At 29.7% G+C, this 26,625-nt stretch overlaps 2 protein-coding genes across 2 annotated transcripts in view; both read right to left on the reverse strand.

Moving 5' to 3' along the window:
- The window catches only part of LOC113004410 (aminopeptidase Q-like), a 64,210-nt gene that overhangs the window by 25,597 nt on the left and 11,988 nt on the right, over window positions 1-26,625 (reverse strand). Inside the window, exons 4-9 of the mRNA XM_039448887.1 lie at window positions 26,399-26,555; window positions 25,251-25,332; window positions 24,767-25,155; window positions 22,470-22,744; window positions 21,355-21,539; window positions 20,616-20,641 (exon numbers count right to left, since the gene is read on the reverse strand). Of these exons, the coding sequence (XP_039304821.1) occupies window positions 20,616-20,641; window positions 21,355-21,539; window positions 22,470-22,744; window positions 24,767-25,155; window positions 25,251-25,332; window positions 26,399-26,555 (1,114 nt within the window). The remainder of the gene's footprint in view (window positions 1-20,615; window positions 20,642-21,354; window positions 21,540-22,469; window positions 22,745-24,766; window positions 25,156-25,250; window positions 25,333-26,398; window positions 26,556-26,625) is intronic.
- Window positions 18,937-20,585, reverse strand: LOC113003016. The gene is made up of 3 exons (XM_026130629.2): window positions 20,378-20,585; window positions 19,267-19,336; window positions 18,937-19,196 (listed from the first exon to the last, which is right to left on the reverse strand). Exons 1-3 carry the CDS (start codon window positions 20,437-20,439, stop codon window positions 19,059-19,061), a joined length of 270 nt encoding a protein of 89 aa, XP_025986414.2. The 5' UTR covers window positions 20,440-20,585; the 3' UTR covers window positions 18,937-19,058.

Below are 26,625 nucleotides of genomic sequence, written 5' to 3' on the forward strand. Positions count from 1 at the left end.
GATAAAATGATCTGCTCGTCGCATACAATGTTTGAAAAATTCTGTTTATATGCCATGTATATGTTTAGTCATAGAAAAACGGTTTAACAAAAATATTATTGCTTAACTGTGTTGCTGTAGTTCCATAGGTTATCATATTCGATGCTTTGAATGTCTTTTATTTAGACAATATCTTATATTATTAGGATTAAAATTTGTCTCGACCAAAAATGGTATCCTTCTTTGCATAACTTTTTACATTTTAAGCAATACAATACGAAAAAAGATCAAGGATTAAAAGTACAAACGAGTGAGGTGCGCGGTGGCCTTTGAACGGCAAAGTACTTTTTCCTTAACTTTAATATTCTGTAACTACTTGTTGGAGCCATTTTGTTCAAATAGTTGTTTTTCCATTCAAAAAAATATTTTGCTGATATAGCTAAATTTCTTACTATTTTTTGTATCTGCTGAAAAGAATTGTTTGTCACATATAAAATTCATAGAAGTAACATTTAATAATATCTTCCAAAAAATTTAAATTTTATTGCCAATTATAGTAAAATTTTATAATAAATAAGATTGAATAAACGTCACAGACAAATTTTTTTCTTAAATTTCACAAGTTCAGATATAAATTCTGTCTCTATTAGTTAGAATAGTTAAGTATCAAACATTATGCAAAATCACAATATTTGATAATCGTTTAGCTTAGTTAACTTCTTGCAGCCAAAAAATTGTGGTTGTACTTGCAAGATCACGTTTTTGAGCGCGATAAAATAAAGAATTATATCTAGAATACATCCGAAACTTTTGGGGGATATACGGATAATGAGAATCATAAAATAAAAATAAAAACGCGTTTTAGAAATTCAAGCATTAAACATTTTTTATTTAAAATTAGTATTAGATTAATTGTGAATTAAAAAGCATCATGTAATGGTATTAATATGCAATATATACAGTATAATGCTATATTAAAATGTTATTTCTTCTTATATATAATATATACAATTTGTACACCCTTTTTTATTCTTTTATTATAAATCTAGATTAAATCTGATTATGATGTATCATTGCTGAACGTATTGATTGACTGTATATTTTTTAAAACACCAAAGAATTTCAACAAATTATTGTTCATTTTGTCTAAGATTGCTTTCTTATGTTCAAGTTAGTCTTAACGCGTTTAATCTATGCGTTCAAATCAAACAATTACGAAAGAAAATACACAAGGTATTTACTTGTTTCCGTGTAAGAACTGTTTATTGTATACACTTCTTGATAGTGACAAAATAAAGTACAATCTTGTGATAAGAAGAATAAGTCTTACATACATGCACTTAGCGAGAGGGGAAAAAAAAGGGCGCGAGCGTGCGTAACAGAGAACGTAAGAAGTGAAGAAGGGAAGAAACTAAATCAAGCGCGACATCTACACATTCTTCTTAGTTTAAATTAACACATCAAATCTTTCACCTATAACATCTTATTGTTTAAATCCGTTTGTATATTGATTTTATATTGTTCAGCAAATGCTCTTATCTGTAACAAAATATTTCATAATTGCAGATAAAAATCATACAACAATAAAATGTTTAATAATGCTGTATAACCTTGTCAAGTTCCTCTTCCCTGAAACTATTGTTAATGATTCTCCGAAGAATTAATGGTTCATGGATACTGTTAAACATATTAAAACTTGTATTAATTATTATTAAATACAATCCTAAATAACAATGAATGACTACAAAATATTGTTAAAACTATTGACATGATTTATACAGTGTCTGAAGTAACATTAATAGAGAAAGGAAAAGAGTGATCGGAATACCATTTTGCTTTTATAAAATCAAAATTCAGTAAATATTAATGCAACATAATTTTTATCAACAGCAGTTTGTTACCTATACAGTTTTATCAATTGCTTTATACGTAAAAGTTTATCGAGTGTTTAGTACAAACGTAATTTAAAATGTATTAATAGGTCTTGTAGGCGCAGAACATTTTTTTTATTCTATAGTAAACAGTTGTTTAAACATTAATCAATTATTAAGTTATTCTTTTGCAATTAGGGGAAAATGCAGACATAATTTTTTTCATATTTAAATACTTAGAACACCTTTTAGTATAAAGACTGGTCTATAACTTAATAAATATTTGTTATAGAATCTGTGTTCATTAAATCTTTTGTTTTTTTGTTTTGACAAATACATTCTGCTCTCAAAAAATCATGTAACGCACTTTTTATAACATTTTATATAATTAAATTACTCAATTATATTTTTCAAAGTAAATAGTTCATATAATCTTTACTACAATATACGAGTATACAAAGTAATTTTACTTACTTCTCGTGATTATTAATAAAAAACTTAAGCTCTATATCAGTAGTTGGAAAAATTGTGAATATATTATTGAAGAGGTCATGGGAATATGCTCCCTCATACTTGAAACAAAAATTTAAATGTTTTTCAAGAATGTGTAAATTCTCTGAACAACCAAGAAACTGCCCTTGAGGTTTGAATGTTCTCTGTTGTGCTTGCATAAATTGTTCCCAAAGAGATTTATTTGCCTTTATGAGACCAAAGCAATATAGCTTTTCTTGCTGAAATAACGGTTCACTAGGAAAAAAATAATAGTAATTAAATAAAATTTGCTTAAGAGTACATGTTTTAAGTATACTTTTATTTTACTTCACTATTCTAGTAGCCTTCGTTACTTTAGTAAAATATAATGATAATATAAAAAAGATTAATAATATTTTATTTTAATTTGGTAAAAAGAAATAATTATTGTACCTTATACTACCTTTAATAAAAATTAAACAGTGATAACTCTTAACAACGTATTATGTAAAATATTATACATACTAAATCGATAAGATTAGCGTTATATGCCATTTAACATTAAATAAAAGTTCGATGAATAACGTATCTAAAATTAATGACTTAGAATTTGGCTGTCATATTTTGCAAATAAAGATAAATTTTTATATTCGTTGCAAAAAAATTGTTTTTGCCATTGCACGTTTCTTTAAATTTGAAATTATAATCTTTTTAAATATATCTTTCAATAAGACTTACTTATTTGAGATTGGGTCTTCCACATATGCAAGTAATTTAGAAGTAATTTTTGCTTGACAATCCGAAAAATCATATACACATTCATATTTGTACACATGCATTCTAAGACTTTCAATCAAAAGATCACCAGGATTTCCTTCATTGTCGATACGTTCAAATAGTTTACGCATCAAATTCGATAAAAATGGCAAAAAAAAAATATTTTATAATAATCATGCTAACACTAGCAATATAAAGATAAATTGTAAAATTACTTATTATTTTTCTAACAACTGTTTAAGAATTATTTTCAACGCTAGAGGCTTAATGTATAACAATTTGTGCAATATATTGTTATACAAAAGTTTTCTTTTTGTCTCATTAAGTTTATTAATTTAAATTAACTCAATAACTTGGTTCCGTGATAATATCGTGTTGAACTGTGATATACGAGTACAGTGCGGTGCAACAAAGAGCCTAATAAATGACTAATTTACCGACAGCACAGTCTAGCATATATTATATAATGTTAGACTGTGGCGTCGATAAGTCAGCCATCTACTATAGGCTCTTCAAATCATTGCACGGCAATGTACATATATTACTTTAAAGACTGCTTCTCCTTTGGGTAATCGCAAATAATCATTAAATTCCCAAATGTTATTAAGAACTTTCCACCATGGTGCAGGGTCAGTTTTTCGTGACAAATAATTTTTAATTTTAATAAAAGTAAGTAATTCAAGCCGTTCAGCTTTCACCATGTTGTAAACGTCATCAAGAATTTGTGCACGATTCAAAACTGGGATCTTGTCATAGTTGTCAGAATTAAGAAAAGCAGTGATTCTTTTTGGTTGCATTCAATTTCAATTGGTTGCATCGTAATTTACACGATAAAATTCTTTTTGTTAGGAGCAAGAACATGTAAGTGACTTATTAATTAAATAATCAATTCAATATTTTATACTGACTTATACCTCTCTTAATCACTATTAACTTATTAGAAACGTAATAGTAATTCAAAGAATAGTTTAAAATTTTAAAAATATACAGATTAAAATATATTTACCTGTCAGGTTCTTATTTACAACAATCCAGTCATTAATGTTTACTCCATTGAATGTTATATAATTGTATTGCGGTTTCAGCCAATGGGTGGCTAATGTAGACGAGAAGTCCAAGTTACTTTGCGTTGCAAAATTTATAGGTATCTACCATGCCTCTATCTTGTTTCCTCTATAGTTAAAATTGTTTTTAGGTGTAAATTTTTCTTGCGTTATTTTGATTTTGCCTGTAGCATAATCTCGATAAAGCGTAACGAGAGGATACCACGCCTATTTGAACCAAGTGTCCATTACGTCTTTTACTTTAAAATCGTCATGCGGTACATCTGACTCATTGAGAGCGTCTTGCAATGCCTTCCATAAATCGTCTGATGTAGCACTGCTGTATGCACTAAATTCAATGATACGTGAAATTATTGGTACTCTCTTTCAACTTTAATTTATTTCTTTAGCACGTAAAAATTTTAATAAAATAATGAATGTCTTAAAAATTTATGGTACTGACTGTGCTTAAAGGTATTTTATTAAGTCGTTTCGAAACACATCTTCCGTCAAGAAATGCGATAATATTCGGAAGAAATAAGCAGCTAAAAAGTAATAAGTAGAATATAAAATACTTTTAAAAACGTAGGTACAAATAGATAGTTTAAAGTAAAATAAGATTTATATTGATTTTTATTTTTAAAACTGTGTCTTAACTATTGTTACATTTTTATTTTGAATATTTGAATAATTTACTTAGGACAAGCAGTAATAATTACATGCACATGTTTACATATTATAACATAACAGTTTTTTGATAGTGTTAATAGATATGTACTTTCTTAAAACACCAGTGAATATATTGCTACTGTGGAGTAACAATTCTTTTTTTTTTATATTGATGCGGCCAAACAGCCGCAGATCATGAACAAGTGGTTCATTTTAGCCGCGCAAGTTATAATTTGTCGTTCAAATTGACGCGGTTGCTTTACGCTTGACACGTGCCGGGTTCACCCGGAAGCAAACGTTAATGAACAAAAAACGCAGACAGTCGACGACCGTGACACCCTCGATGCTAAACATCTGTTGTGAAAGAGTTATTAAGTAACGATCTCCTAAGAACTGGCGACGGATATCACAGATTAGCCAAAAATAATCCGATTTATGAGATCACTTCGAGGTGATCTCTCAACAGCTTATAATTTTTACAAATGATAAACATTTAGTAAAAAAAAATAGATTATTGTTTTTACATTATCATACAAATGAGGAATAATCGACATATTTTAATATTGTCTTCTTATCCCCTTTCCCCTACATATGCTCAGTACCAAAAGCCTAGCTGTTCTAGCCTTTCTGTTAAAAAATAAAGTTTTAAAAAAAGTTAGAAAAATGTATTTTTTTCAGTGCTCTAGACCAGAATAATTTCTTAAGAATTATCTTCATTGAAATATTTACACTCGCGTGTAAAGCATCATGCCCCTGTTTTTATTGACCCTACTGCCGTAATGTGGAATGGCAATATGATCCATTTTCTGTACAGGAACCGTCCAAATTTGAGACATAACCATAATCAGCGATCACGAATCCTAATAAATAAGTAGACATAATAGGAGTTGTCTCAAAGTATGTCCATAATTTTCCGTCGGCTTCGTCAATTTCTGATCGTAGGGATAGCATATTCGATAATACTGTATAATTGGGATAGTGCTTGATAAAAGCTCGAAGGTCGCTTTTATGGCAGGTTTATCCCAACACGGAAATGCTTGCCGCGCATAGATTGAGCAAAAATGTGTTGCGGTTAACTATCTATAAATTTATAATTTGCTTCTTTACTTCTTGAACATTAGATTTTTCTATGCTGACACATGAGTAATTATGTAAACGAAAAATTTCAATAGCAATATAGATCTCTTAAACCGAGATCTAATTTTTTTCTCGGAAATTAAATTTTATTAATAGAGGAAAAGAAGGATTATGGCTACTACGGACGTTACGGCTACGCTTAATTGTTAGGTATTGCAACTATTCTGTCCATCACTGTACACCTTTTAAGTTATGCAAAGTTAAACAAAAATGTGTGATTTTGCTACTGCGATTTTTCAAGCGAAATTTTCATATCAAATTATTTCTTCGATGATTTGATTATCGCACTAAAGGGCTCTGTTCAGAAACATTAGAGATGTCATTTTATCTTTGGTGTTTAATGTTAAACAAAGATAAAATGATAATTCTAAAGTTACTTTGAATGTTTTTAAACACAAAATTCATTTAAACATAAAATTCAAAATAAGAAAAATTCTAAACAATGAAAAGTAAATTTTAAACTAAACCAAAATTTACTTTTGAGATAACCATATTACCATTATTTTTCCTTTTCCATCGATTACGCCGGTGAGTCACGTTTTTATAAATCACATCCTAAGTAATAAATATTTCATTACTTTGAGTATACATTCTGTTACACAACACTTTAACAAATATAATCATTTGAGTTTCAATAAAAATTACTAATTATTAACAAAGTTATTTAATGAAGCCGAAATAGGTGCCATACTCTCCCTTTCTCCTTTATTTATAAATCATGATTTGCTTAGACAACACGGGAGAGCCCCAAATGCGCACAGCCACATCAGACACCATTAATCACGTAATCTAATCTAACCCAACCAACGGAAATACTCTAGGTATTGGCTGCTATCATTGGTGTTGTCCGATTGGGTTTGTGCGCAACTGGGACCCTCCCGACAACAGTAGTTAGCAAAAAAGTATCTTTTTTATCATTTTGAAAGAGATAAAATGGTTCTTATAAATTTTTCAATGCTAAAAACGATATAGCAAGCCAATTTTCACTGACCTGTCACAGTTCCGAAATAATTGTGGTTTAATAGACAAAAAATGACTTTTGACGATTAAAATTTTTGTTCTTAAGGTTTATTTTATCAGTGCTATTAAGAGGATGCTGTAGTGACGGGAATTACCGACACATTACAGTGTTCATTAATTTTAAATTGGTTCTGCAGATCACAAAATCTTTTTACATAATAAAAGTACGCACCAAAACAAAGTGCGGGCTGGTAAATTTTACGAGAAAATCGAACAAAAAGTTAAAAATTTATTCACTTTCGGCTCGCTGATCTGTCAACTAAGGTTAACTTTTGTCATTTACTAAAGTTCTGTAGCTCATATGTATGAAATGAGACCAGGCCGCACTTTAGAAAACTCTAACGAACAACACTGACTGTGTGTCATTTCAGTCAAAAGCCTAACAAAAAAGTTTAACATGTAAACAGCTGTACGTGTATAAATTTCGCTTAGCGCACGTAAACAATGGCAAGCAGAGTAGTGACTGTAGTTGATAGGTCTTTTTGCAGATGGCGAAAGAATCGAAAAACAAAGACAGATCTATGCGTTGGACAAAGAGCGATAGCCTGATCTCCCTCAAAAAATAATCTACAATGCTGACGTCGAGGAAGTTCTCCGGTCACTATAGCATCCTCTGTAATAGCAAAAGACGTCCTCGGGATGATCCTGAATTTGTCCTGAATGTCCCGGGACAATAATGGGACGAACTTAAGATATTATACTAGGCTGAAAATTTTAGGACTTCCCGAGCAATGTTAAATAAACTAAAGGAATTCTATATACAGCCTACATTATACCCACTGGACGTAATTTTAAGTCGTCCATACAGCACACTATATTTAAACGATGTTCTTGAGACGTCTAAGTTCTAAGCCGAGCCTAAGGATGTCCGTAGGTCGTTCAAATCCTAAGTCGATCCTAAGGACGTCCTTTGACCGTCTCTCTGTGTCATATGACACAAACTAGAAAAGCTAAGGGAAAATAGAAAAATTCACGGTTATAATACTTTTCCGCATTCCTACATTATCATAACTAACTTCTTCAATGTTAAAACTTTTATTTAATAAAGATTTGAATTTGAGCAAAGAAATTTGAGATTAAGAATTTTGCTTTAAACAAAAAAGACCAAGACTGCCTACGGAGGGTTAATCCAGACGATAAATAATATCTAAGTATGTATATAAAGAATTTAGGAAAGTTTTTATTGTAAATCACACTTAAACATATAAAATTATTTTAATAAAAAAAAAAACGTTTGTATTGTATCAGAAAATTAAGTATACGAGTAGGATTTGTTTTTTATTGCTGCATTGGACTGCACTAGCTTTTTTTTGCTTTCACCAAATTTTAAACATATACCTAAATATTATTTTTAACGCAGAATGTGCACTACTTTAGCAATAAAAAGCAGGCCTATAATACATATGACAGTTACTCTGAATCATAAAGATCAACTTAAAATTATACATTGTTTTTAAATAATTAATCACATATTTAATCCCTAATGAATAAATAAAAAATAAAAAAATTTCTTTGATGTATAATAATTAAATGTTAATTTCACAATTTCAAACATATAAAGATTTAGAGCCGCTGCTCATATATCATCAAAAATTGGCTGCGTTTAGCGGAAAATACAGCTTTGCAATTGTTGTAATATTCTTTAATATAAATGGTTATACATTCAGATACAAAAAGTAAGGGCAAATATTAATTATATCAAAGAATTTTACAACGGTATCAATAGACAAAATAGATCTTTGAATGAAGAAACCTCAATCTACATCTCAATGAGCAGACAATATTTTTTAATGTTTTTTTAATAAAAATTTTTTCATACTTAATTTAGTTATTGTATTATATTGACATATTTTCTAGTTGCATTCTTAAACAAATAATAACAAAAAAGTTATTCCAGATGCTAATCCGCATTTGTAAATATCAGTAGAAAAACTATAATTTTATATATGTTTATATAAATAATATGGTTTAATTATACATAGTTCATCTTTTCAATAATATAAATTTACTTAATCTATCAGTTATATACACATATTAGAATAAAGCGTTAACAGATCATCACGAGGGAGAGTTCTCGTCGAGCGCTCGTGGTGCCCACTTGTGCAACACACGTGTCCGCTTTCAAAAAGTATAAAAAGCCAACACATTGTCTATTAACGACACACCTGACGCATCTCTCACACTGGAGAGATCAAATACTGAAATCGCTAATAAAAGCGATGACTGGAATATGATATTAGGCGAGGAAGACGAGAATCCTGAAAACCTAACCTCCAAGGATAAAGAGCCGGTAACTGCCGAACAAGAGAAAGAAAAAAGTACGGCTGAGAAAGTCAAGCTGTATAGCACAATTAATAAAGTAATACAAAAAAGAAAACATCAGCAGCTACCCATCTTAATAGACAGCAAACGCAACAAAGTAATCCCTAACCTAAGCATGGCGCGAAACAAAGGGAATGCCAAGGAGGAAAAGGATAACACGACTGGCCCAGCAAAAGCACCAAGATCTGAGGCCGGTAATAATTCAACCTCAATAATTGAATTACTAAAGGAAAATAACCTACTTAAAACAGAAATAGGAATACTATACAAGAAATTAGAAAAAATTACGGCATGCAGAGAAACATCACCGAATGTGCCCACATACAACAGATTTGAGGCGCTAGACTGTGAGGATACGATTCACGAAACGGAAGAAACAGAATACCAGGAGCTGGATTTCATGAGACAGCTACGAGAGAAAAACAGCCAGGATGGTAACAACAATAGCAAAAAGAAGAAATCGGAAGCGTCAATCAACAACGCAAGGAAGAAACAGCAAGATACATCGTCCCAGGAGCAAAGGACCACACTACAAAAACCACAAAGAAAGGACAAGCCTCCGCCCATCAACATCCTGTACCAAGACCCTAAAGACACAACCAGGCTGATAGAATCAAATACGAGAGGGATAGTCAACTTTTATATTAAGCGTATCAATAACGGTAAACATATTTTACAAATAGATAACTTAGATAATTTTAAACAAATAAAAGACCTGTTAGTTAAATGTAATACGAAGTTCTATACATATACCGACAATCTAGAAAAACCGAAAACTGTTCTCTTAAAAGGTCTAAACAATTCTTATAACGAAAATGAGGTTCTAGATGAATTACGTTCCCAGAGCATAGACGGTATAGAGTTCCAAAAAGTATTAAGATTTTCAACGTACAAATCTAAACAAGAAAGTAAAATTTTGCCAATACTTGTAGTACAATTATCACCAGAAAGCCAGATAAATAACTTAAAAAAAATAAAATATTTATTTCACCAAGCTATAAGCTGGGATAAGTTAATGCGAAGGGACGTGATCCAATGCAAACGATGTCAGAGATTAGGTCACGCGGCAGCTAACTGCAATTTACCATATAGGTGCGTGAAATGTAATAATAATCACATTCCAGGAGAGTGCAGCTACCCGCCAGATACACAAATGGATAAGAAAAAATTATTCTGTGTGAACTGTAACGAATTCGGCCATCCGGCCTCATACAGAGGCTGCCCCAAGCTAGTAGAAAATAAAAAAAGATTAACAGAGCTAAATCTAAATAATAATAAAAAGGGAAATAACAATAAAATAAATCCTTCAATAAATAGAGCGTTGACACAACCAGGAATCAGCTACGCTCAAATAACAAAAAGGACAACACCCAATAATAGAATCTCATTAAATCAATTTAGTCAATTTAGTGAACCTAATCACAACAATTCAAACTTAAACTCAAAAGCAAACCCCATGATACTAAATGATATAATATTGGATCTAAAAAATAATCTAAATAGACTAGAAAAAATTGTAGAGGATAATTCTATAAAAATTAACGCAGTTACCTCCTTACTAGAGAAGCTACTAAACCAAAATGTTCAATACAACTAATAGACAATCAAATCGTAAACAAATTATGAAAAAAATAAAAATAATATCAATAAATGTTAACTCTATAATCAAAAATCAACGTAGAGCATCTTTATATAACTTATTAAAAACAAAAAACCCGGACATAGTATTAGTAAACGAAACTAAATTAAACAAAAACCACGTATTAAAATTTGAAAATTATAATATAGTAAGAAATGATAGAAACGAAAAAGGACAAGGCGGTGGAACCGCTATATTAATTAAAAAATCAATTCAATTCGAAATAATAACATCAACCGAATCAGAAAAAGAAAAAATATTAGAACACTCAATAATTAAAATCAATCTCAAAACAAACAAAGCACTCTATATAATCGCAGCGAATGCGAGATGTGGCAACCAAAAAGAATTTATGCCAGAACTAAAAAAAATATTCCAAACACTAAAATTAAACCAGCAGGAAAATTATTACTTAATCGCGGGCGACTTAAATGCTAAACATACTAGCTGGAAAAATGAAAACAACAACCCCAGAGGCACAGCTCTAAAAAATTGGTTAGATGAAAATAACGCGACGTACAAAATAAGATTCTTAAGTTCTCAGTACCCCTCATACCCTCAAGGTAACTCTTACTTAGATGTCGTACTGGCTGACGCAAGACTAACGTTTAATGATATTGAAAACGACTGCAGCTTAGACACAATTCCCTATGATAGTGATCACAATGCGATAATCTTTGTCATATCCCTTGCGGAAGAAAACGGTATAGAACTGGAACCAAGCTTAATAAATTATAAATATAATTTAAGAAAAACTAATTGGAAAAAATTCAAAAATACTCTAAAAAAGAAGATTACAAATAACATACCTAACGATAGAAATTTATCCATTCAAGAAATCAACGAATTTCTAGAAGAAGCGGACGCTAAAATATTAGAAGCTATAGAAAAAATAGTACCTAAAATAAAAGAAAAAGATTCAATCAACCCCTACATAAATGATAAAATCCGAAAACTTCAAAAACAAAAAAACAAAATTCTCACTAAAATACATCACTTAAAAAGAAAATGGCCAGTTTCCTTTACCCAGACAATAATAATCCTGAAAGAAAAATTAAACGATATTAAATCCGAAATAACACAACAATTTGCAAGCTCCATAAACACTTATTGGAAAAATAAAATTGAAAACATCCCTACAAACGATATCACAAAAATGTTCCCGCAGTTAAACGCTATCTTTAGGAAGAAAAGCATAGCGGAGGTAGCCACACTTAAAATTCCTACTAACTCCATGATACTAAACGACGCGGATATAAATATCACACATATGAAAAAAGATGAAAATGACAATATCCTTGTCAACAAATTAGAAGATAAATTAAACATTTTAGGTGCTTATTTTGCAAGTATAAATAACAGAATCACTGATAACAAAAGACCTCAGCTTAACAATCTAATAAATAGTAACATCAACACTCTTAAAGAACAAATTCAAAATGAAAAATCGAGTAATACTTCAATATGCACATTTAACAGCGACAACAAAGCAGATGATCCCAAACCTGATGAAAGCTATAAAAAATATTTCACAAATATGTATGACCTAACTAAAAGATTCAAAACTTTAAATAACAAAAGATCATCAGGATTAGATAAAATACCAAATATTGTATTAAAAAATATACCAGAAAACCTAATTTATAACTACGTCATTATTTTTAATAACCTGTTAAATTATTCACTGTTTCCAGACAAATGGAAGAAAGCAAAAGTAATCGCTATCTTAAAAAAAGGCAAAGATAAAAACAACCCTTCTAGTTACAGACCCATAAGCTTACTTCCTAACATCAGCAAAATATTCGAGACAATAATAAACGACCAGTTAACATCTTTTTGTTCAATGAATGATATCATTCCAGAAGCACAATTCGGCTTCAGATTTAAACACTCCACAATCCATGCGGTAAATAGATTTACTTCAGACATTAATTGGGCTTTGAACAGTAAAAAATGCTTAGGGACATGCCTAATAGACCTAGAGAAAGCATTCGACACAGTTTGGCTTGATGGTCTAATTTTCAAACTAATAAAAAAGAAATTCCCAAATCATCTGACCAAATTAGTATGGAGCATGATATCTAATAGATCATTCGTAACAGCAAATGGAGAAACTTACTCAAAAATAGTATACAAAATAAACAATGGATTACAACAGGGCACAGTTAACTCACCCGTACTCTTTAATATTTATACAACAGAAGTTCTTAAAATATTCAACTTAAACTCTCCGGAAAACCCACAAGCCATAGCATTTGCGGATGATCTGATTGTGTATGTGGCGGATAGCTGACCCTCGAAAATAAGAGAAAACTTGCAAAACATTCTGCACAAATTAGAATACTACTACGAAACTTGGAGATTAAAAATTAACTTAAACAAATGTGAAACCATCCTATTTAGGCCATCATTAATATACGCCAACAGTAATGTTAAAAAAAATTATAAAACTTTTGCGATTGAGAGCGCTCCGACAATCAACGAAAAACAAAAAATCCCACATAAAAACACTGTTAAATATTTAGGGATCCATCTCGATGAGAGGCTGCATTACAAAAACCATGTAGAAATTCAACTGGCCAAAGCAACCAACACATTTACGCGCTTAAAAAGACTTTTTCGTTCTAGATATTTAAAACCAAAAATTAAGATAATGTGCTACCAACTACTAGTGAGACCCATAATCACTTACGGGTGCCCTATATGGTATAATATTAATGCAGCCCTCATGGAAAGAATCAGGAAGTTCGAAAGAAAGTGCCTTCGAGCATGCACGAATGTGAACAGGTCGGCAGAGTCAGAATTCATAAAATATATCAGTAATCAAAGTCTATACGATAAGTCAGGCATACCAAGAATTGACAATTTCATAATTAAACTAACAAGAGAACATTTCCTACAAGCGAGTAAAATAAAACAAAACAGTCTAATATTCAATGCCTTATACCCGAACCCCATGTATTTTGAAAGAGCGTTATCAATGGGGTACATACCCCCAGAAGGTTTCTTGTACCTAGATGAAAAAGGATACATACAGGACCATAAAAATGTACCAATAATATATCATTATCCTAGACATAATAACAACAAAAAGATATATTACCCAGAACATACAAGCAGCGAAAATACACAAATTCAGTGGAGATATGACACCTCAATTCCAAACGAAGAAAAATTAAAGAAAAAAACCAAGAAATCCAGGTATTGGTGGTTAACCGATTCATAATATAAATACATTACAACATCGCAATAATAGCTCTGCTGATCTCTACGGATTCGTGCTCGAACGGAGACAGATGAAAAATACCAATTACTTACTTACTCACCTGCTCACACGAACAACATACCCACACATCACACAATACATAATCACACATATATACATTTCATTCATTCTACGCGGGAAGGAGGGGAAAAAAAAAAAAAGTACTATTGTACACTTACTATGTTACTATAATTTCTACTTACCTATAAGTTGCTTATTTATTTATTTATGTGCAATTCTATGATAAAGTGTTAAAAAATCCAGTTTTTTTTCAATAATTAGGACTCATTTTTTTTACTGGAAAAAAAATATATATATAATCTGCAAATAACAACTTCTACATTGTAGATTACCTATTTACGAAAATCGAAAACTGAAATCATTATAAATTATTAGCCATAGGCTAAAATACTGTGCGTAGCGGCGAGAGTGCTATGCACCGTACCGCTCATTCGATAAATCGATAACAAAAATGTTTCTTCTTTCCAAGTTTATTTTGTAACATTCCAACAAGAATATTGTAAACAAGTCCTGCAAATAAACTAATAAAAAAAAAAAATCATCACGAGGGATCCAGTTCGCAGCGATCACGGAGGTCAAGCAACGTTCACCGGAGTCGCGACTTGGATGGGTGACCGTTTGGAAATTTTCGAGAGAAAATTCCTAATTCTTTTTTTTACGAAAAATGTTTTTTAAAATGTAATTAAAATATTGTTTTGCTCATTGGAATTATGTAGTGTAATAATATATTTATGCGGATATTCTTTAAATGTCCTAAAATGGTCCTGAAATGCGTATGTATATCCCGAGGATTGCGAATGGACGTCCTTAGGACTCCCGATGGGACGTCCACAGGATGTTTCGGGACTATAACAGGTAGTTCCCAGGATATACCGCTCGTCCCGACAGGACGTCCTTAGGACGTCCCGTGGACGTCTCAGTGCTATTAGGGCTCTTAATACTTTAAAAAACTAATTATTGTAAAATACGAAACGACGTTATAAGAATTACTATAGTAATATATATAATAAATGATAGTTTTTTATTTGTATAATATTATTCCAAAGTTTTAATTTAATTTTTGTTTAAGATATATAATTTCTAAGTAAAATGGAATGTTACGGTATCGGTGATATTTCTCAAATTATAGTGAGAAAGTGATAGATCTTATAAACGTTTAACATATAATACAATATAATTATGTATAAGTCAGTACAGGTAAGATAATTAAATATTACTTAAAATAATATCACATATTTAACATTCTAATCCTTTTGTTTAATGTTTTTACGAGTGTGCAAATTTTAATTTTTTATGTCTTTTGTATGTCATAATATGACAATTATTGTGTTATATTTATGACCATAAATATTTAATAAAAATAAAAAAATTAATAAATGGCATAGCGGAATAAGCATGTCAAATCTGCTCCCACACCAATTGAGCTCAAATTGATACTGTTAGTTGGCATTTTTGAGATGTAAAACTTCCTTAAATAATATCCTTAAAAATGTATTTTTTATGGAGTTATGGAGGGGGGAAATAAAAAAGTGGTTTTTCTCGAAAACGGCTGAATCGATTTTAATAAAAAAAATATATCTTGTAAACATCTTTTAGGTAAATATAAGGAAATTTTGTGTAATTTTTGTGATAAATAAAAATGGTAAAAAAAATATTTTACAAACTTTTTTGTAATATTTTTGGAGTACCACTTTTATATTTATACAATATCTTTTCTAGACTCTCTACTTTAACATATTTTTTTTCAAATTGATTGTAGTTGGGGAACATGGTTAAAAATAACAATCATTCACGTAATGTTGCGCTACGCGCGCCGCGCCGACCGGGCGGCCATGGCCCTGATGCGCCGCAGCGTACGACGGTCGTTGCCATGGAACTTACATACTACCCTTGTTGCAGTATTGCAATGTTTAGTTGTCAAGAAAATTAATAGAAATAAAGATTTAATTACTGCATAACATTTATTCAAAATATTCTGGTAATAATATATAATAATACTACAACTTTGCTATATCAGTCTCAAGCCTGGGACCTTGTTACACAAAAGAGGAGGAAGGAGAAGGGATAGAGGAGTAACACCTCTGTAAAAAAACCGGGATTTATCTGGCCTGGGTGATAGCACCCTGTAAGGGCCCTTACCTAGGGAACAGGCAAGGGAAAATTGGTCTCAAAAGCCCAGTAAGGCAACCAATTTAAGGGAAAAAAACCCTTAAAGAAAATTACCTAGTTCTCCAGGTTGAGGGTTGAGACGCTACCTGGCTCTTAGAAAAAATAGAGAAGTGCTAAGCAGCATAGAAATAGCCTCGGAACCACGGGCGGAGTTCTTAGGCATCGCACAACGTCGAAGGACGTTTTGAAGAGCAATATATAATAATATAATAATAATATGTAATAATACATAACATTTCCATTAATAACGTCTGCAGTTAGCCTATATGAAACTTATAGATCCCGGAGTTTACCACGAGGAGGTTGCAGTACGTTTTCAAACTCCTTTTTCGGGGTGCTTGTTTAAGGTGAGTTCCCTCGCCTCTCACCATTAAGAAAATTTTTTTAATCATCTTCATTATCATTTTGAATTACTAGGATAGAATTATCTTTTTCAAATATATTACTAAGTATTTCTGCTGGTTTAAAAATTTTTGATAAATACCTTGCATGAGATAAATAGTATATTATTATGGAAATATGTGAGCAACAATCAACAGTTCGTCTACCATTAGCACATTCACATGCATATTGGGTTACACCGGAAACACCAATACTATTTGGTTTGTACCTTATGAAACATCTGTTTGTTGTACGAGAAATATGTCGAGATGGAACTTATAGTTTAAGGACAATTTTTTCTTTCTTCATCTTTAACATACTCTATGTTTAATTTTCCATTTTTATCTACCATTTCTACCAAATACGACATGGCTTGAGAAAGTTGGTACAAACCGGTAAATAAAATTTTCATATCTCTTTTGGTCAATTCCGGAAAATCCAAAAAATTATCAGATGTAATACTTTGGAAAAGAAGTTTTTGGCAAAACAATCTTTTTTCTTCAATAGTCAAAGTATTTTCCATATTTTTTTGATCATGCATCCTATGCACAATTTCATCCGCAGTTTCTATATCGGATTGCAGTCTTTTCCCAAAAGTATTGTTCAAAAATGCAATTCTAAAATAAACTTCAATTTTTGGAATTAACTTATTATCAATTTTGCGATCCAGAAGACGATACTATTGTTTCAGTACTTCATGGACAGATTCAACTGCCCAGCGAATTTTAGTAACAAATCGAGACTGATTAGATTCCTTTGTTAACAATTGCTTTTCTTTTCCTTTCAATGCAGGCTTTAAAACTGTAAACGTTTTTTTCTCTAAATCATGTACTATATCTCGGAATCCGCAATCAAGGACAAAAGTATCACCTTCTGTTAACAGTTTACATAAACCATTTTGATCTTGAATAATGTTCTTCAAAATTATCGCATCATTTTGATTTGCAAGGTACGGTCCGAGCATGTCAACTACTCGTAGCATTGGATGCGATAGATGCATATTCTAATATGATGTCAAAAAAATTTAAGAGGATGAGTTTAATTTTAATCTTACAATTTTATTAACTTTGTTGTTTAGTAGATATGTAAAAATATATCTAATACATTGTTTTTTTAATCTGTTCATAATTAACTCCTCCACTACAGGGCCGTGATTGAATTCTGAAAATTCTTGTTTCTTTAAAGAAAAAATTAAAAATTATTTTTTTATGTTTGTTATTATGTATTCTTCAAACCATTCAATTGTCATTCAAAACATTTTTCTTCTATTTCTTATAATTGCGACAATCAATTTCTTTTGAGAAAAAAATACCGATTTTCTTCAAAGGGCTGTGTCACCCCCTTAACGTGTGACGTATAAAAAAATATGTGTCACTTATTTATATCTATATTTTAACATATCCATCATTAAAATCGGTGCGGGACACTTGGTTATGGTCCTTTGTTAGAAAATTAGCCCTGTGTTAAGTCTGAATTATTATAAATTCTTATAAGAATATATGTCTTAGAACCTGCATGATCAGTTTTATTGAAATTATTCCAAGTTCTTAAATAAAAAATGAATTCGTATTTACACAATAAGTGTTAACGAAGTTATTCTAACTTCTTAAAGGGAAAATGACTTAGAATACACACGATACTGACGTTATTTTAAATCCTTAAGTGGAAAATGACTTAGAGCAATATTTACTTATGAAATACATAATACGGACAGAGAATCAAAAATTCAGGTTCTTTCCGAAGATTTATAGTTAGTTTGGAAATTGTCGTCGCGTGAGGTACGAGGGTAAACAAGATTTCGCGAACATCGAGAGATTATGTATTGAAAAAGATCAGTGATTAAAAGTACAAACGAGTGAGGTGCGAGCTGCCTAGGAACGACAAAGTATCTTTTCGTTAATTTTAATATTCTGTAACATACTTGTTGGATGCAGTTTTGTTGAAACAGTTGTTTCTTGTGGCATAAAGAATCATATCTGGAATACATCCGAGAGTTTTGGGGGACATTCGGATAATTCTATTTTATAATTAGAATTATATATATTATATATAACACAAAAATAAAAATGCATTTTAGAAAATCAAAAAATTGTTTTAAATCTAAAACTAATATTATATAAATTGTGAATTATGGAACATGGTTTAATAATATTAATATACAATATATACTTCAATAATATATATTGGAATAACTTTATTCCTTCTTATACATTCACAATTTGTATATTTATTTATTTTATTATACGTGGATCAAATCCTATTATGATGTATCGTTGCTTAAGTCGTTGGATTATTTATTTTAAGATGGATTGTTTATTTTTCAAAGCATCTAGGAATTTCGGCAAATTATTTCTCAGTTCTTCCAATTTTATTTTCCTTCTTGTTAAATCTTCTTCGTAATATTTATTATGTTGTTCAGCAAATGCTTTTATCTGTAACATAATATTTTATAATTACAGTTAAAAGATAATTAAAAAACAAAATGTTAAATAATGATCTAACCTTGTTAAATTCTTCTTCCGTGAAACTATTGTAAATGAGCGAAGTAACAATATCTGGATCATCTTTAAAACTACAAAATATATTAAAAATTGCTTTAATTGTTCTAAAGGGTTATTCTAAACAATACATTTAAAACAGATCGTAAAAATTGTTGTTCTTAATATGTATTTTAATCATATGTAGGAATGATAAAACATATATTTTAGAAAATAAATGTCAATATTATTGTAATAGAAATTATTTATATATTTAAAGAGATGATTGGAGTAGGTCTGTTTTAACAACTAAACGTTATTATTTTACAGATCAATTCGGTTTGTAAAGATAACATTTCTTTAAACAGTTTGTTTTGCTGTAGGTATTATACGGTCACAAAAAAGGCAAATCTATATATGAGATGGCATGTATCAGCGAACCTTAAGAAGATGCTACAGTCGTCCTTTTTTACCAACGAAACGTTAATTTTCGGGCATGCCGTTCTTCTAATTGCATTTACAGATTTAAAAATTCTTTTCCACAATTAAAGTATAGACAGTAATGTATAATGGACGCTATATAAGAATTATGAAAACAAAAAAAATTGGAAAATTATTCTCAATATTAAAATAATGATTTAGTAATTTTTTGATGTTTAGAAACATTTAACACATAGAATCTCTCTTCTTCAAAAAATTGATGAAAATTTTTAACTATTATATTGTTAAATTTAATTGTTAATTGAAATAACTATACACTAATCACTTCTTAATAGTATTAAGAATACAGGTGTCAACACGTCTTATAAGTTATGAGAACAATACAATTTTAAATTTTAAACACTAAACAATGTAATAAAAGCCTATCATTTTACAAGGGAAAATGCAGATATGACTTTTTTATTTAAATTATTCTTAAAGTAACTTTTATAGTGATAAACTACCCCATATCTTATTTATGTATTATGATATTTATTGTAGGATCTAGATTTGTTTTCTTGTTTTGACGAATAGAACCTGCTTTTAAAAAAATATATCCTATTTTTATAACATCTTATGTAACTATATTATATCATTATGTTTCCTAACATAAACAATGCATATAATCTTACAGTATATAACATGATTTTACTTACTTCTCGTAATTATTAGTAACAAGTTCAAGCACTACATCAGTATTTGGAAAAAATTGAAACATGTTTTCAGAAAAAACATAATATTCTTTTGTATCGTTAGAAAGAAAATTTAAATGTTTTTCAAGAATGTGCAGATTCTCCGAACAACCAAGAAATTGTTTATGAGAATTTGATGTTCTCTGTTGTGTTAATAATTGATTCCAAAAAGATTCATTCGCTTTCTTGAGACCAAAGCAAATTAGCTCCTTTTCCTCGTATGATGGACTAATAAAAAAGAAAAATAAACGTAATTTAAAAAATTCTATAAAAAATACATGTATTAAGAAATAGTTTTATTTTACTTCAATGTACTACTTCATTATTTTGGCAAATGTTGTTCTTTAGTATATAATGCTAATATGCTATAGATTATAAATATTTAATTACATACTGTTACGTCTGTGAGCGTATGATCGTTCTCACGCACTCGCGAAATCACAATAGCACTCGCGCACGAGAAATAAAGAGGCTTTATAAAATAACGACTTTAGAAACGGCAAGACAACAACTGACAGTCAACAGTTGTTGACGGCCGATCATCAATCCAATATCGATATTCGGCAAGCCATGTCAATACCGGACATAACAATACTTATAATTTTTGCCTAACAAATTACCATAATTTATAATATTTTTTATAAAATAGCTACTCGAAGTTGCACGCTATTAATATATTGTAATTAAACAATATTGATTATATTGAACAACGCAAAGTACATGTTAAATTAATAAGACCAGAGTTATGTGCAACTTACAATTATACAAAAGTTCAATGAATTAAGTAAAAGTGATAAATTAAAATTTACTAGTCTTAATTTGCTAGTAAATTTCTATATTAAAAATGGTTATAAAAAATTGTCATTATCATTGTACATATGCTGAAATTTAAAATAAAAACGAATCTTTTCAAATGTATATGTATCTTTTAACAAACTTACTTATTTGCGATTGGGTCTTCCACATATGCAAGTAATTTAGAAGTAATTGTTGCTTGACAATCCTCAAATCCAGATAAACAAACATATTTATGAAAATACCTTCTCATTTCTATAGTTAAAATGTCAGGATTTTCTTCAAAGCCGATATGTTCAAATAGTTTATGTATCAAATTTGATAAATATGGCTAAAAAAATATTTTATAATGATTAAGCTAACTCTAGCAAATTATAGATAAGTTTTGATATAACTTATTATTTTCCTGACAACTACTTAAAAATTAATTTAAATTGTAGAGACTTGCATAACAATCTATTTTGTATAATCAAATGTTTTTTTTTCTTATTAAATTTATTAATTCAAAATAATTTAATTTAGTTTTGTGACGATATCATCATAAACTTTGATATAGGGGAGGCCGAGACTATTCGTTAGACCTTTTTCTTTGTGTCTCCTGGGTCCTATATTTATTAAAAAAAAACATGGGACGGTTTGAAAAATTGAACCTTCCCCTTCACAATGCCGGTATAGATAGAATATTATATTCATATTCATGTTTTATGTACCAAAACACACAATATTATCAAGTTTGAACTAAATCAATGAAGAACTTCAGTTTACCTCAACGCTTAACTTTGCGTACAGTAGACGTTCATAACGCAATCAACGTAAAGATAGTGTTACGCATGGGCGCTACAATCAGTATTAACGAATCGCCCCGGTGTTCGGTATCACATAGCCCCATCATCAACTGTGCGCATTATTGCGTATTATCGACAATAATAGACATCACACAGCAAAAAGTAAACACGAAATGTTAATACATTCAACTAGACACGATATATTTAAAGTTTTCAAAAAAAACCTTATTCATCTTACTTAAATTTCGAAGAAATGCTGACTATCAGAAATTACTTCGACTGTCGCAAAACAATTTTTTACTACTACGACTTTAATATGACGCCGTTGTCAACAAAACTTTGTTAGCAACACCGTTATATTAGGACGTGTTTACAGTATTTAAAGTAAATTTTTAATATGTACCTATAAGAAGATATTTCCAATTGTCAAATTACCCCGTCTAACGATTTGCCCTGGTCTCCCCTACATATTTTACCTTAAGGATTGCTTTTCCTTCGGGTAATTGCCAGTAGTTCTTTTGAAATATGTTTTTAATGGCACTGAACCATGGCGCAGGGTCAGTTTCGCGTGACAAATAATTTATAATTTCAACGAAAGTAGTAGAATCAAGCCGTTCAGTCTCCATCATGTAGTAAGCGTCGTCGATAATTTGTGCACGATTCAGAACTGGGATCTTGTGGTAATTATCAGTATTAAGAAAAGCAGCGATTCTTTGCCAATTGATTGTATCATAATTTACACGATAAAATCCTTTTATCAGGAGTAAAAACATATAAAAGACTGATTAATTAGTCTACTTAATATTTTTATAATGTGCCTCTATTAATCACTATTAAATTTTTAGAAACGTAATAGCAATAAACGTAATAGTAATGAAAAACGCAGTAGTTTAAAATAAAAATATACATAATATATGAAAAGTAGAGCTACTAAGCAAGCTGGGTCGAAATATTATTTATATGCACTGCTTAAATAGACAGAACATATTGTTAAACGTTTTAACCGTGTACTGCGGTCATCCTCAATGACAAACACTATTTCAAAAGCAATTAATTTTAAATGCAACACAAAAAAAATAAAATTAATGCTCGCCACATTCAGGAATTACTATTTTTTTAATTGAAATTATACTTGTAATTAGCATCAGTGAGTGAGTAAGGTGCAAGGATGGTCAAGCCGTTAACATACTATTAAGGAATTCGATTAATTTGACTACCTGATTACTTGTATTTTCTATACTATTAACAATAGATTTAAACATCTTTTTACACAAAAAATAATAATCCATCAACTTCATCTCTCCTTTCTAAATTCTTGTTCGTTCTTCTCCATAACACTCCTTCCTCCCTTATGCGTTCGGCGATATTGTTTTTCTTTTTATTTCTGACAATTTTAATTGCAAACTTTGTTTTTTTTCTCCTTTCCGACTTCGAGTTTAACAAAAACTATCACGGTATTAATTAATTTTATTTTATTCTTTCTTTCTTAAATCTATGCTCATGTTTATTCAATTTTAATTTTCTTTTATTAATTGTACAATTGATTACTTTAATTTTATTCTCTGCTGATTTAAATTGAATATATAAGATTAGAAAGCCTAAAATTATTATTTGACATTAAGAACCGCTGGGGTGAAGAACAAAGACCTTTTAATCTTGTGTTTTAATTTTATCAGTCCGATATAACTTATTATTGTTTAAATTGATTATTTTGATTTTTTCTTTTCTTTTATAAATCAATGACCATGTTTTTGGCATTTTTAAATTCTTTCAATAAATATAACATTTATTATGAAATTAATGTTTGCTTTTTCTTTCTTTTTTCTTTCATTTCTATTTTCTAATTTCTGTCTAAATATTTACATTATAGCTTAATAAATAATTCTTTATACTGACGGAGACATTTCAATTTGTTTTACACATTAAATATGGAAATATTAATCCATCTCGGATTCACGAAATCCTTGCTCTTTATTCACTCATTGACGCTAATTGTAAGTATAATTTCAATTGAAGAAATAGTAATTCGAAATATTGTGAGAGTTAATTAAAATTTTTTTTATTATTGCTTGATGTTCTTGTCTTTTTAAGTGTATGTTTTGTTCTTGATAAATATTATATTAATTCTGCCTATATTAAATTAATTTGTAAAAATTGTATATATGTGTGTGTGTGTGTGTGTGTAATTAGATTCAGCATATTATGTATACAATTATCATAATTACTATTTTTACTTTTAAAAGTAACAGATTGTAAGAGATCAATTTGACGTTTTAATCTGTACACAACTTGACAAACACGTCGTCATAATACTAAAAAATATACATCTCATACTCTATGCACTGTCTAATTGGAATCCTATGATTATCGTTCTTAATACAAGAAGATTGTATGAAGAAGACTTAAATTGAATCACAACCTTTGGGTTGAATAATGTAATTTGCGTCATATGAACGCTCTTTTTCATAGTTCTAATTAATAAATATTTGCACAATAACATCTGGTGCCGAGTGTTATTGGTAAAAAAATACCACTTAATTCTTTTTGTAGCGTATGAAATTAATTGCTTTTAAAATATTGTTTATCACTGAGGATAATCGCAGTGCACAGTCGAAACATTTGATGTTATGTTCTGTCAATTAAACCATTGTTTATAAATAACATTTCATCTCAGCTTGCTTACTAACCTGATTTTCCACATATTGATTTCAAATACTAAGAGCACGGTTTTATATTTCAATTTAAAAAAATATACATATTAAAATGTTTTTACCTGTTAGATGCTTATTTACAATAATCCAGTCATTAGTGTTCACTCCTTCGATTATTGTATCCTCGTCATGCGGTTTTAGCCAATGAGTGGCTAACGTAGACGAGAAGTCCAAGCTACTTTGCGTTGCAAAATTTATAGGTATCCACCATGTTTCCTCCTTGTTTCCTTTATAGTTAGAATTGTTTTCCGGATATGTAAATATTTCTTGCGTCAACCTGATTTCGCCTGTAGTATAATCTCGATGAACAGTAACGAGAGGATACCATGCCTGATCAAACCAAGTGTTCATTACCTCTTTTACTTTAAAATCATCATGAGGTACATTTGACTCATCGAGAGCGTCTTGTAATGTTTTCCATAAATCGTTTGGTGTAGCACTACTATATTCGCTAAAATTCAATAATATGTGTAAAATTATTTGTTATTTTGCATATAAAAATTAAAATAAAGTAATAAATGTTTTAAAAATTTATTGTATATTGACTGTGCTTGAAGGTATTTTATTAAACCGTTCCGAAACACATCTTCTGTCAAGAAATGCGATGCCATTCGCAGCAGAAAAGCCGCTAATAAATGAGAAGCATAATATGAAATTATTTTTTAAAAAGCAGACAAATATGTAATATGAAGAAAAATAAGATTTATACAGATTTATATTTATATTTTAACATAAAACTTTTTTATAACGATTGTTATAATTTTATTTAAAATGTTTAAACTTAAAGCGAATACAAATAATTACACAATTAAGAAGAAAAAAGCTACGTTGCAAAAGCGGATCTTAATATTCAATAATAATTTCAAGAATTGATATATATTTACGGGTTCATTTAAACTACGCACAGTATATTTGCTAAATTTTGAACACAACTCTATAAATTCATTTAAGAAATTATTATTGAACACTGAAATTCGTTTACAACTAGGACCTAGCCACTTTCTTAATGGAAAATGTGTTATTATACATGACCGTCTTAACACATCATTGTTTATTCACAAATAATTACATTAAAAACATATGTACATATAAAAATTAAGTTGATATAATACGTTTTATATATAATAATGTTAATTTAATAGATACATATTCTTTTAATTTACGTTAATAAAAATATCACTCGTAAAAACAGTAAAGAAGCTTCACTGATTGCGAGAATTAATGAATATCACAGTTCTTCAATATATATGTTAACACTTTATATTTCTATTTTGTATTTCCTTGATATTTATAATATATTTCATTAATCGAACTAGTGCGTACTCAGTGTGGACTAATTACAGAGTTTTTGTACAAGGACCAATAAACAGTATATCAATTTTAATGCAAACGCCTCATTATTGTTCATTAAAAAATGCTGTAACTAACAACTTTTAGTGAAATCTTCCTGATTTATAGTGTTAGAATTATAATTATGATGATCAATGACTATTTACTATTTTTTAGTGATTACATATTGATTCCGTTTTAAAGAAAGGTCTCATTAGGCGTTGCATTGCACACGAGATATACATTAAGTTTTTCCGTATGATAAAGTGTTATGGAAATTTTACATTATTATTTCGGTACTTAAGTTGTCACATTCCATAAATAATAATTATTCGTGTATGATGAATTATATAAAAATTCCTTACATTTCCTATACGTTCTGGAAGAAAATGCTTTAAAAAGTACATCTGAATGACCAGTAATATTTATATGAATTGGCTCGGATTTTCTTGAATCACTATCCAGCATTTGTTTTTCCACGGTCACTACAGTATAATCCATCAATCGCTTTTCTTTGAAAAACTGAGAAAAACAAATTCATATTAAAAACGAAAAGTGTATGACATATTTTGATTGCATAATCTGTTGATAC

Source organism: Solenopsis invicta, chromosome 5, assembly GCF_016802725.1.
Source record: "Solenopsis invicta isolate M01_SB chromosome 5, UNIL_Sinv_3.0, whole genome shotgun sequence".
In the NCBI taxonomy this organism is placed as follows: Eukaryota; Metazoa; Arthropoda; class Insecta; order Hymenoptera; family Formicidae; genus Solenopsis; species Solenopsis invicta.

Excerpts from the sequence above, each read along its gene's own strand:
- LOC113003016 (XM_026130629.2), bottom strand. The coding sequence starts at position 20,439 with ATGTTTCAATTTTTTCCAAATACTGATGTAGTGCTTGAACTTGTTACT. Across the intron at positions 19,337-20,377 it reads GTTACTAATAATTACGAGAA|TTTTAAAGATGATCCAGATA; the intron begins GTAAGTAAAATC and ends TATATTTTGTAG. Across the intron at positions 19,197-19,266 it reads CGGAAGAAGAATTTAACAAG|ATAAAAGCATTTGCTGAACA; the intron begins GTTAGATCATTA and ends ATTATGTTACAG.